Source organism: Xyrauchen texanus, chromosome 34, assembly GCF_025860055.1.
Source record: "Xyrauchen texanus isolate HMW12.3.18 chromosome 34, RBS_HiC_50CHRs, whole genome shotgun sequence".
Lineage (NCBI taxonomy): Eukaryota > Metazoa > Chordata > Actinopteri > Cypriniformes > Catostomidae > Xyrauchen > Xyrauchen texanus.
In genome coordinates this window covers 12,713,592-12,726,028 of record NC_068309.1, presented here as the reverse complement: position 1 = coordinate 12,726,028, position 12,437 = coordinate 12,713,592, and the positions used below count along the sequence as shown (strand labels likewise).

Sequence of the window (12,437 nt, the reverse complement as noted above, 5' to 3'; positions counted from 1 at the left end):
CGCTGTCGTGTGATGTCATCACGTTGACGCGTTTCACACAAACGTATCGATTAACTTCAAAAGACATTACTTAATCGGTGGAAGACGAGTTGATTACTTTGATGCTACCTACATATGCTTTTTGGACCATCACAATTGGTGTCCATTCACTTGCATTGGATGAAGCTTAAAACCTGGGATACTTTAATACAAATCTTAAATTCTTTCCTGATGAAGAAAGAAGGTCATATACATTATCTGCTTATTTAAGTATTTTTGGTGGCACTTAAAGAATTAGACTTGTACATTGTAGAAAAAGTATACTTGCCGTCAAGTGCCTATATCAGTGGTATTCTGTGTTAAATATAACTTAAGCTCTATTGGAATTTTGTAAATTCCATTTACAAAATGTCGTGGAAATGTAACATCTTCCTGATGCGTTTTCCCATATGAACACTGGTTGTTTATGTGCACAGTATTCAAGAAGACCGATCAAACATGCTCTACTAAACTGCTCCCATATGAATCTTTAGAAAGTCTTTTTAGTGAGTCAGTTAGTTTGTACAATTCATCTGTATGAAGCTCACCAAAACAGTTCTCTTCCTCTCATATGAAGCATTGGGATTCAGCATTGATGAAGCATTGATTCATTTTAGTGAATCGGTTTGTTTGGAGGATTCAAAATTACTCCGTGTCATCTGGGAGAGGCTGGTAGTTAATTGCAACTTTGCTGCTGCTGTGTTTCTGCATCGCAAATCTACAGATTTGTGCGGTGATGTCAGCGTAAATAAAATGACATTGTAATGGGTAATAGCTCTGCTTAAGGGAAAGGAGGAAGCAGGAGATAGTGAGATCCAACTCAAAAAGTTAATTTAACAAAACACAGAAAACTCGCTTTGCAGCTCGCTCTCTCACTGGCATCTGGCTCGCTCTTAAATCCCGTCTCCACTCTCACTGCAATGACAAACAGCTGTTAGAGACAATCATTGCCAGGTGATGATCCTTATCGTTCTCATCTCCTGATCTCGCTCTCCATTCACAAGCCGGCGCTCAACCACGCCCCCACCACCACATACCCCCATTGCCCGACTCAGGCAGTGAGCCATCTGGTCTGCCCAGTTCTCCCCTCACCCCCCATTTCTGGAGAGAAAGTCTGCAACAGCCATCTGCGCCCCCGGTATGTGGACCACCTCAAACTTAAAAGTCTGAAGAGCAAGACCCTGCATTGACCTTTCTATAATCCACACAGAACCGGACCGAGCCATAGCTCTTCGGAACCAGCACCACCGAGCCCAGGCACTGTCGGATTCTTCTATTACCCCCATATCAATCATGGCCTTTAATTCTTCTTGAAGCACTTTTTTTTGTGCTCGGGTAAAATGTAGGGGCAACTGCATTCCACTACCACTGTAGTTGTTTCGATGTGGCGGTTTATGAGGTTCCTACGACCGGGAAGGGGCGAGAACACATTTGAGAATTCTCTTTGCAACCAGGCCACGTCCGTGATTAGGGATGGTGAGAGGTGGTCTCCGCAAGTGACCGGGGTGCTGAGATTGGCTTTTAAAATCACCTCCGGCCCGAGCTCCTCCCTCTCCGGTACCACTGTCGCCAAAGCCACGGGGAAAACCTCCCACCACGGTTTAAGAGGTTGAGGTGGTAAATTTGCCTTGCTCCACCCCATCCATTCTTTTAATCTCATAATCAACTTCCCGACTCGCTGTGTGACCTCAAAGGGCCCTTGCCACTTTGTGAATAATTTAGAGCTTGATGTGGGTAGTAATACAAGGACTTTATCTCCCTGTGTTAATTCCCATACTCGAACTCCCCTGTTATATAGCCGGGTCTGATGTTCTTTAGCCTGTAGCAAATTCTCCTGTGATAGTTACCCCAATGTGTGGAGTTTTACTCTCAAATCAAGAACGTAATTATTTTCATTTTTGTTGTTTGAAAATCCTTCCAAATTTTCCCTCACGACATCTAATGGCACTCGCTTTACTTTTCTGAGCTTGCTTTTCAATTGCTGTTTTGTGCAGCCTCAACGTAGGTGGGATTATAGAATGATCGTCATAGGTGCACCACCTCTACTGCCGTGACATCATCTTAAACACAACACAAAACCATAACATGAGTACTAGCTGTTAGCTACTAGCTCATTGTGCTGCATAAAGCAGTTGTTGCATGGTGATTTTACACAAGTGTAACGGTTAAATTGGCCTGGTTGTTTTAGAAGCAAGCTTTCCAGTAGCTGGTCAACTAAATAAGCTAAAAGAGCTCCAGGAATGCCACAGGATCGTCTTGGGGGTCCATCTTCCAGCAGAACCTGGGGCGGGTGGTTGGAGCACCCACCTGGTGCAGCAAGCTCCGGAACATCTGCCGGCCCTCCGCTTGGGCTTGGAGGAGTGCAATGAACAGCTGCACCTGTTCAGTGCACAGCTCGAAGAGGGCCTGATGTTGTGTCTGGTGGATGCTGGCAAGGGTCTTGACAATGTCCTCCAGAGGTGAGGGATCAATGATGACATTCTTCCTCCCTTTATTCCCGGGTTTCAGCACCAGTGTAACAGGTAATGTCTCTGCTTAAGGGAAAGGAGGAAGTGGGAGATGGCGAGATCCAACTCAAAAAGGTAATTTATTTGAACAAACACAGAAAACTAGCTTTTCAGTGGAATCAAAGCAACACAGTCTGCTCTCTCTCCCCTCACTGGCATCCGGCTCGCTCTTATAGCCCGTAAAGATCTTATATGATCATATAACGCTGTAACGCTACTTGCCATTTGCCATCGATCTTCTCACCTACAGTTTAAGTCAGTTTAAGTTTACATACACCTTAGCCAAATACATTTACACTCAGTTTTCACAATTCCTGACATTTAATCGGAGAAAACATTCCCTTTCTTAGGTCAGTTAGGATCACTACTTTATTTTAAGAATTTGAAATGTCAGAATAATAGAATTATTTATTTCAGATTTTCTCTGTGATTTCATCACATTCCCAGTGGGTCAGACATTTACACACATTTATTATTTTTTTTTTGTATTTGGCAGCATTGCCTTTAAATTGTTGAACTTGGGTCAAACATTTTGGATAGCCTTCAAAAAGCATCTCACAATAAGAACTGGTGTAACTGAGTCAGGTTTGTAGGCCTACTTGCTCGCACATGCTTTTTCAGTTCTGCCCACAAATTTTTTATCGGATTGAGGTCAGGGCTTTGTGATGGCCACTCCAATACCTTGACTTTGGTGTCCTTAAGCCATTTTGCCACAACTTTGGAGGCATGCTTGGGTTCATTGTCCATTTGGAAGACCCATTTGCTACAGAGCTTTAACTTGCTGGCTGATGTCTTGAGATGTTGCTTTAATATATCCAAATAAATTTCCTTCCTCATGATGCCATCTATATTGTGAAGTGCACCATTTTTCGCATCATGTTTGAACAGATGAACGTGGTACCTTCAGGCGTTTGGAAATTGCTCCCATGGATGAACCAGACTTGTGGAGGTCCACAATTTTTTTTCTGAGGTCTGGCTTATTTCTTTTGATTTTCCCATGATATCAAGCAAAGAGGCACTGAGTTTGAAGGTATGCTTAAAATACATCCACAGGTACAGCTCCAGTGGACTCCACTTAACCTATCAGAATCTAATTGTCTAAAGGTTTGAAATCATTTTCTGGAATTTTCTCAGCTGCTTAAAAGGCACAGTTAACTTAGTGTATGTAAACTTCTGACCCACTGGAATTGTGATATAGTCAATTAAAAGTGAAACAATCTGTCTATAAACAATTGTTGGAAAAATTACTCGTGTATGCACACAGTAGATGACTATAGTTTGCTGATATAAAATCTGTGAAGTAAATGTAAGTCTATGTAAACTTCTGGCCTCAACTGTGGGTGTGTAATTAATATATATATATATATATATATTCTAAAACAGTCACTTCTGACTTGGCTCTCATTGAGACTGCCCTCACTGCGAGAGCATGAGTCTCAAGACGCTGCGCACACGGATCACCCTCGTTCTGGAGGGACGAGTAAGCCTCCCTCGCACTCCCAACCACCCGTTCTGTGATACCTGAGGGATGACACGAAGAGGCATGGCGGGGCCATGAGTTCAAGCAGGATGAATTTGAGGAGGACCTCATGCTGGCATACGCCCCACGAGCCCCTTAATCTCCATGCAATGCGTCTATGCCGATATATTATGTGCGTGATAATCTCCGGCGTGACGAGCTCCAGTTTTAATGACTTCAAATTAAGTGCATGTAAACTTCTGACTTCAACTGTATGTACTGTAGATACATTATGTTGCTCTGTTTTTCCTGTGTGTACTCAGCACCCCCTCACCATGGAGGAGATTGTTTCGCAGCTCTCAGTGATGCGCTGCTTAGTTTTAATTACACTATACTGTGTTTGTTTATGTATCATATATTACATACGGTATTGAATAGTGAGCGTCGTATCGTACGCTACAATATTTTTTACACCACTAATATTAAACTTATACATTTTAAAATGATTGATATTATGTGAATTAATTATATGCTGTTCATGTTCGTTTCCATGGGCAATAAGCTTATTTTCAGAATAAAATTACCAGTCCTTATCCACCTGCGACTAAGCTTTACTTAATAAACTAAACTAGAGCTTGTTGTATTTAATATTACCTGTATGAGACCAAATTATTAGGCTTTAAAAATAACAACATGAATGGGTCATATTTTTTAAATGCATGACGAGCCACATGATAAGATGCGCGGATTGACGGTCTCCGAAGTGGAGGCAACTGAGACTTGTCCTCCGCCACCTGGATTGAGGTGAGCAACCGTGCCACCTTGAGGACCTACTAAGTAGTGTGAATTGGGCATTCCAAATTGGGAGAAGGGGGGGGGGGCACTTTACTGAAAATAATATTTTAATGGATGACTTTTACTTAAGTAATACATTTATGTGGAGATTAAATTAACCAAGGCTTTTGTGTGACAAAAGAGTTTAATCTGAGGGTAATACCTGAAGGGTCAGGGAGTGCCTGGGCCTTGCTGAGGGCCACAAAGGCCACCTGCAGCAGGAGCAGAGGATAGACACCCATACTGCCCTGAAACAACAGACACAGGCAATACATTACATGTTACAGCAAAATATATTGGCAAAATTCTCAATCAACTAATTTGCACCAACATTGTAGTGGGGATAAACCTTTGGCAAGTGATCAAATACTTAAAGTCTGGGACTGGCTGTTCTGTTGAAGGTGGGGTAATTGGTCACTTACCAGGAGAAACGTAACCTGCATCACTAACTCATTCGCCCAATGATCTCCTGTAAACAGAGATGGAGAAAGAGAAAAATTTGGTTAAAACAAGTGTTCATATCTATAATTACATTCATACATAAAATTCCAGTTTATTTAGAAACAGTGTTTATATTGTAAACAGAAACTAAAACAAATACAAAGGCCAGGTACACACAAAAACAATTTTGCTTGAAAATGCATTGATTTTGCTATGTTTAACCCTTTAATCTACACTGGAATGGCATTTTCCTCGGATTTCCAGTCTTGAAAATGCTCTCTAGTACTGCAAGTTTGAAAAACAATGGGGTTAGAAAACAGAAAACATTTCCATCACATGCGTTTTTGCATCTGTCTGCGCTGTGTAAACTACAACCAGAAAACACTGATTTTTTTTTATTATTTAGTAAAAAAAAAACTCCAGTGACCCATACGTGTGTCATGCCAGTATGGAAAATCTAGATTACAACTTCCTCTGTTTTACAACTGTACTCACAATCCAGCTAAATACAGCACACATGACCATGTATCATACTAGACAAAAGCAACAGACACTAGACAGACAATGTCTTATATATATATATATATATATATATATACACACATCCGTCAGATTGCCAGCAGATTTGGTCCATGGATTAAATGAGTGGCTTTGAGATGGTTCAATGTGGGAAGTAAAACATGTAATCACACCATCTGAAGCCAAGTGCCAGGCTAAACATCAACCCATGCTGTAATCTCAGTGGTGTCTCACTGACTAAACCATGATAAACTCAGTCCCAATCTGAAGGGTCAAACCCTGAAATAATCCAGTCTGTCTGCCACTCAAGCACGAGTACTCATAGTGCTACTGCTCTGCCAATCAGCTTCCACTGACCTCTTAGCAAACCCTGACATTGAAACATCCACAGGTCATGCCCAGTAATCAACCCACTGCCTATAAAGAGAGTTTTTTTGGTGACTCAAGAGTCAGTTTGAGCTGATTATACGAGAATTCCGATAATTTCACCACATTTACGTAACTTCGTAAAATGACTTATTACAATGATTTAGCATAAATGTACCCTTCTTAAAATAATCTGTGCAATAAATGACTATTTAACAATTTCAATATTTATTGACAATTCTTTCAATAATGTCAACTAATAGTTTCCAAACTAGTATAGGAAAATATAAAAAAAAATAAAAAGACTGTATGTCATATGTGTTTGGAACAAGAAGGTGAGAAAAATTATGAAAATGTTAATTTTTGGATGAACTATCCCTTTAAGTCAATGTTGGTTAGGGCTGGATGATATGGCCAATTCCATCATCTTCAGCAGACGTTTGACTTCACTGAAAGAATTTCTTGTGATCCTCCATACTCCAGCTCAGTAGCTGGTGGCAATGCACCATAAGCTGGATAGCCATTTGCCAATAAACATCACAAGAAGAAGAAATACTTCCTTACCTGTGTCCAAAAATAAGGGGACGCAATAGTGCTATGGATAATGAAAAAGTTAACTAAATAGTACAGAGAGTAAATAAACAGCAATGGTGTTGATGTCGGGGTTGCTGTTGTATTCTGTCAATAGTTGTATTGCATTGTCAGTGCTGTCTTGTTCGGTACACAACAATATCATGATAGCTTTGTGCAAGCTACCATCTACCTTGCCTTATTATTACTGATTTACATGACAGCAGAGCTTTAGATGTGTCCCAAATTACACACTATACTGTATGTTGCCACTAGCCAGCTAATCCTTCCTTACTGGCTGATTTAAAGGAATAGTTCACCCCAAAATTTTGATTTGCTGATAATTTACTCATCCTCAGGCCATCCAAGATCTACCAGTTTCTTTCTTTCTTTTCTTTCTTTCTTCAAAACAGAATTTAAGATTTTAAGGATTTAATTTCAGGCCTCCTCCTCTAAACAATGCAAGTGAATGTACTCCATTTTTTTGACGGTCCAAAATGCATATTTAGGGTGCATCAAAATAATCCACATGACCCAGTCGACAAATAAAGTTCTTCTGAACCCAAATGATTGATTATTTTTAGAAACAAAACAATACTAATATACTTTTTAGCTACAAATGTTCACTTCCGTACATCTCTGTGATGCGATGACGTAAGCTTGTTGGTAATGTCACGCAGGAGGAGGCAGGAAGCGCGTCATTGTTTACAAGAGAAGTGGCGCTGTACAAAAGTTGAATTGTCTTTGCTATAGGTTTGTATTTGTATAAGTGTTTAGTTCAAAATGGTCGTTTGATGTGTATATTGTGGATGCTTCAACCTTCAGAAACCCCAAAGAAAATGCATGCTCTGAAAATATTTACTTTTCATCGATTGCTTATACATGATCATGAATGATTGAAGCTCTGGCTTATCGAGCTGAACCTGGATATCAGTACACCCCTACATTCTCTCAAATATTGGAGGGTGTGCAGTGAACATTTTACCCCTGAGAATTTCAGACCATAGAAAGAAACAAAAGGGTTTTTCTCAGGTATGTTTGAAAACTTTGTCATTGTCACGCCTCCCTTGGGCTCTGCACCTCCCTCAGTCTTCCGCTCCTCATCACCGATATCTAATTAACAGCACCTGCACTCAATTCACTCGTTCATCACTGCCTGCATAAATAAGTTTGTGAAGCTTCTCTTGTGTGTGATATCACCTGTACCATTGATCTCACTGTGTAAATCCTGTGAATCTCAGTAAATGCTCTCGCACTTGGGTTCACCAACTACAACTTGTGTGGCTTGAATTCATGAGTCATATAGCCTTTATATTTCTGCTAAAGAAAAAGCACAAGTAGATAATGCAACAGCATTGCTATGAAATAAAGGATGTTATTTACTGAAGTAATGTTTTTTTTATTACTATTTGGAAATATATTTTTTTATTATTTTAATACAGTTTCGAAAAAAAAAAAATGTTTTGGTTAGTGAACAGCACTTGGTCTGTGCAAGTTTCTCTTGTAAACAATGACGCGCTTCCTGCCTCCTCCATGTGATGCGTGACCTTACCAACAAGCTTACGTCATACCTCTCATGAGCGTGTGTCACAGAGATGTAAGGAAGCGAACATTTGTAGTTAAAAAGTATATAAGTATTGTTTTGTTTCTAAAATGTATCAATCGTTTGGGTTCTGAAGAACTTTATTTGTGTGGATTATTTTGATGCACCCTAAATATGCATTTTGGACCATCAAAAATGGAGTACATTCACTTGCATTATTTAAAGGAGGAGGCCTGAAATGAAATCCTAAAAATCTTAAATTCTGTTTTGATGAAGAAAGAAACTCCGATACATCTTGGATGGCCTGAACTATTATTTTAATGACTGATTAAGTTTGTGTTTGCCAAACCACTTGCATTTTTAGCAACACACACCTGATCCGATCGTCTATGTAGAACATATAAAACAAATATAAAAAAAAAATACTAATCATCAATCAATATTAAGAGAATTAAGAGTTAATCATCAATATTGAGAATTCTTTCCCCCTGATAATTATCCCCCAGCCCTACTACTGGTCAACAAAACATCTCTGAACAAGTACTGCACTCAAGGACATTTCAGCTCAAATAAAGGGGATTCTTTGGGCATTACAAGCTCTTCAATTAACCACAATGGTCTCTTGCCACTCTCTCTCCCGTTCTGTTTTCCCACATCTATGCACCAATTGCCCGTTAAGATGCCCACAATTACAACCTTGTTTTCCAGAGCACAAACCATGTCAACCAACTCAGTTTGCAGATAATGCCATATTTCGGTGCTTGTTTCTTACCGACATATTTTTAGTGTTCATTATTGGTGCTTGCTAAGGCAAGTATTAATACTATTACACTTGATCATACTTTGGGGTCTGAACAAACCCCTAACCCAAACATTAAACCTTGGCAGGTAACTCGTCATGCACAATTTATGCTGCAGAGTGAATGATGAATGAAACCTCAAACCATGTGGCTTGTTGAGGAGAGGTGTGCTATTACTTTTCTTAGTGAACATACTTATGATTTTGATCTAGCCACCAACAAAATGGGTAAAAAAAAGACCATAAACTAATAATGGAGTAACATGAGACATTTCTAGGGACCATATCAGAGACATGTAGGTGGGCTCTTTTAACTCAGTAACACCTGGAACACCCTATCAAGGCCCAACCAAAGCAGCCACCTAAAACACCTTTGCATCATAGTGGCATGTTTTGCACAGGCAAGCACCAATCACATTTTCAGAAATTATATAAAAATCTAGTTCCCTTTAAGAACAGATACTCAGTCTTCGTTTGTGGGATTTCAATTCAGTTTGTCATGCTGCCTTGGCTCATTTCGAGCTATGAATGGGTTCATGCAAAACTGTCCGGCTTCAGCGTTATTCTTGATGGAAATTTGCAGTTAGGTAATGCAAACAGCTGACTATTTCCATACAAAGAAGTTACAAGCACAGCCACATCCATCTCTTGACAATTTAATCAAATCAGCCTCGTGGCAGTGACTGCAGCCGCTGTGTCCACAAAAATTCTGGAAGCTGAATGTCAAACATAATTTGTTTTAAAGCTGAACATTATATTAAAATGCAATTAAAAACATCTCAATTCCCACTACTTAGTAGGTCTTCGTAGTGTCGCGGTTGCTCACCTCAATCCGGGTGGCGGAGGACAAGTCTCAGAAGCAACTGTCAATCAGCGCATCTTATCACGTGGCTCGACTCTGTATGTGGAGGCTCATGCTACTCTACGCGAACCATGCACAATTTAAAGTGCCCCATTGAGAGTGAGAACCACTAATCGCGACCACAAATCAAATCAAAATCAAATCACTTTATTGTCACACTAACATGTACACAGGTGCAACAGTAGGTGAAAGTCTTGAATGCAGTTCCGAGCAACATAGCAGTCATGACAGTGACGAGACATATACCAATTACAATAAACAACATATTAACACAACACAATTTACATATCAAATGTACACATACTTACACAACACTAGGAGGTTACCCCATTTGACGCTAACCTCCCGAGCAACCAGGCCAATTTGGTTGGTTAGGAGACCTGGCTGGAATCACTCAGCACACCCTGGATTCGAACTTGCAACTCCAGCATCAATACTCGCTGAGCTACCCAGGCCCCCACAAATGTCCCCTTTTATGAATAGATGTGAAAAATGAAACTGAAAATGGACACACACACTAGTGCTAAAAGAGACATTTATTGATTTATCTAGTGATTTACAGATTTTATAGGTTTTTATTAAAAATGCCAGTGCATTTAATGATTTAAATATTTATTTAATTACATAATTTTTATTCATTTGGCCCTCCATCTGTTTTATAATATTGTTGCATATAAATTAAAATACAGTTAATAAATAAATAACATTCTTCCTTGTATTCATTTTGTGAAAAACAGTATGTAAAACATGCATTGATCATTTTTATCAAAATTATTACTGTATTTTACACTTTGCATTAAAGGTTTTGAATCGGTTTGGTCTAAACCTCCAATTGGGGCTGTTTAAATTTAACATTACAAATGTCCAGTGTTCAAAAGGACATTTTAAGTGTGAAAAAATGTGTCTTTCCATAAATGATAAACAACAGTGTTTGTTATTTCTTTGTGCCATTTTGTTTTTCTTTATTCACATTTCCAATTTCTTTTTTTGTGTGAATTAATCAAATTAAAGGTGAAATTCAAATTTTTTATGAATTTAAAATAAAAACATTTTTGGGGGGATTTGTGTGCATTGACAATCACATTCTTGTGCTAAGAAAGGCTAGATGCAGAGCAACAAATTTAAAGTTAAACAAAAAGCAGGTGTTTCAAGATGCTTTTTTAAAGTTTAACTTGACAGCAAAAAAAAATACAAATAAAAAAAACAGCCCTCCTGCACAAGATCCCTAATAAATAAATAAATTATCAAAGATGTCCAGCTAGCACAGGTGTCGGCAACCTAGGGCATGTGTGCCAGCACTGGCACAGAGGGTTAATCAATGGCACTCAAAATAACATTCAAATTCCAACAACAATTAAATGTGTGTGTGGGTGTGTGTATATATATATATATATATATATATATATATATACATACACACACACAACCAGTTTTTTAGTGGTTTGATTGAGTGAACCACACTTTTATATCCAGTTTCCTTTTCAAAAGAGTTTATAGAAAGTACATGTTACATCCTGCTTAAATGTCCCTGTTTGTTTGGAAAATCTTATTTTCATGAAAATTTTTGTTCCATTTTATTTAGGTGTAATATTGAGAAAATAACAAGTTTGCAGAAATGCAGATATTATTTAATTTTGTAAAAATATTTTAATTTGAAAACACTGTGCATTTATAGTTGTTGCTAGTTTGTATGTTCGAGTTGAAAATACACATTTCAGCATTATCAGTAATCTATTTGTGCATTTTCCTTGATAACCAAGCAAGTTGACTCATGATACCATTTGTTTATTAAATCGCAAATTGCAATATTGACCTCAACAATCGCAATATGACATTTTCCCCAAATCGTGCAGCCCTAATTCGAGTAAAAGTAAAGTGCAATCTACATTTAGCAATCCAACAACAAAATAAATTACACAAAATGTAAAATTCAAGTCACTTTCAGGGGGAATATCAAAACATTGTGCAACCTCGAGTTTAGCAGTGCAACATAAAATTATTTTACAGTAAAATTAGTGCAATTTGAGTAACACTTAAATGTTTTTATAACAGGAATAACTAAAACTTGTGCCATCTTAATGAACTCTCATTAAAATAAACATTTGTAACAAAACAATTCACAAGGTAGGAACCTAATAATGAAAATTAGGGGTCACGATTGGGAAATTTGACTGACAATTAATTGTCAAACAAATAATTGTGATTATGACTATGATTACTGTTTTAGGACTATGATGATTCATTGTCTGTTTTAGGTGTTTCACGAATATGATTATTAATTACCATACAAACTCACTATGTGTGCTTCATGCACACAACAATGTTGTTTATACAAATTTAGCTTGTTATGTAGTTTAGTCACCGAACCAACATATTTTGATAATTTAAAAAGTTAATAATAATAATAAAAATAATAATGTAACCACACATTATTATTATTATTATTATACTGCATTTGCTATTCCCTTGTTTACTCATTTTATTTGTTGTTTTTTCAATATAAAACCTGTTTAAATGAT

General features: G+C 38.1%; 1 protein-coding gene across 1 annotated transcript in view; it reads right to left on the bottom strand.

Annotated features, from left to right (window-relative positions):
• Window positions 1-12,437, bottom strand: part of ptpra (protein tyrosine phosphatase receptor type A) — a 60,494-nt gene that overhangs the window by 31,752 nt on the left and 16,305 nt on the right. Inside the window, exons 2-3 of the mRNA XM_052104171.1 lie at window positions 5,241-5,287; window positions 4,982-5,066 (exon numbers count right to left, since the gene is read on the bottom strand). Of these exons, the coding sequence (XP_051960131.1) occupies window positions 4,982-5,066; window positions 5,241-5,261 (106 nt within the window). The 5' untranslated portion in view covers window positions 5,262-5,287. The remainder of the gene's footprint in view (window positions 1-4,981; window positions 5,067-5,240; window positions 5,288-12,437) is intronic.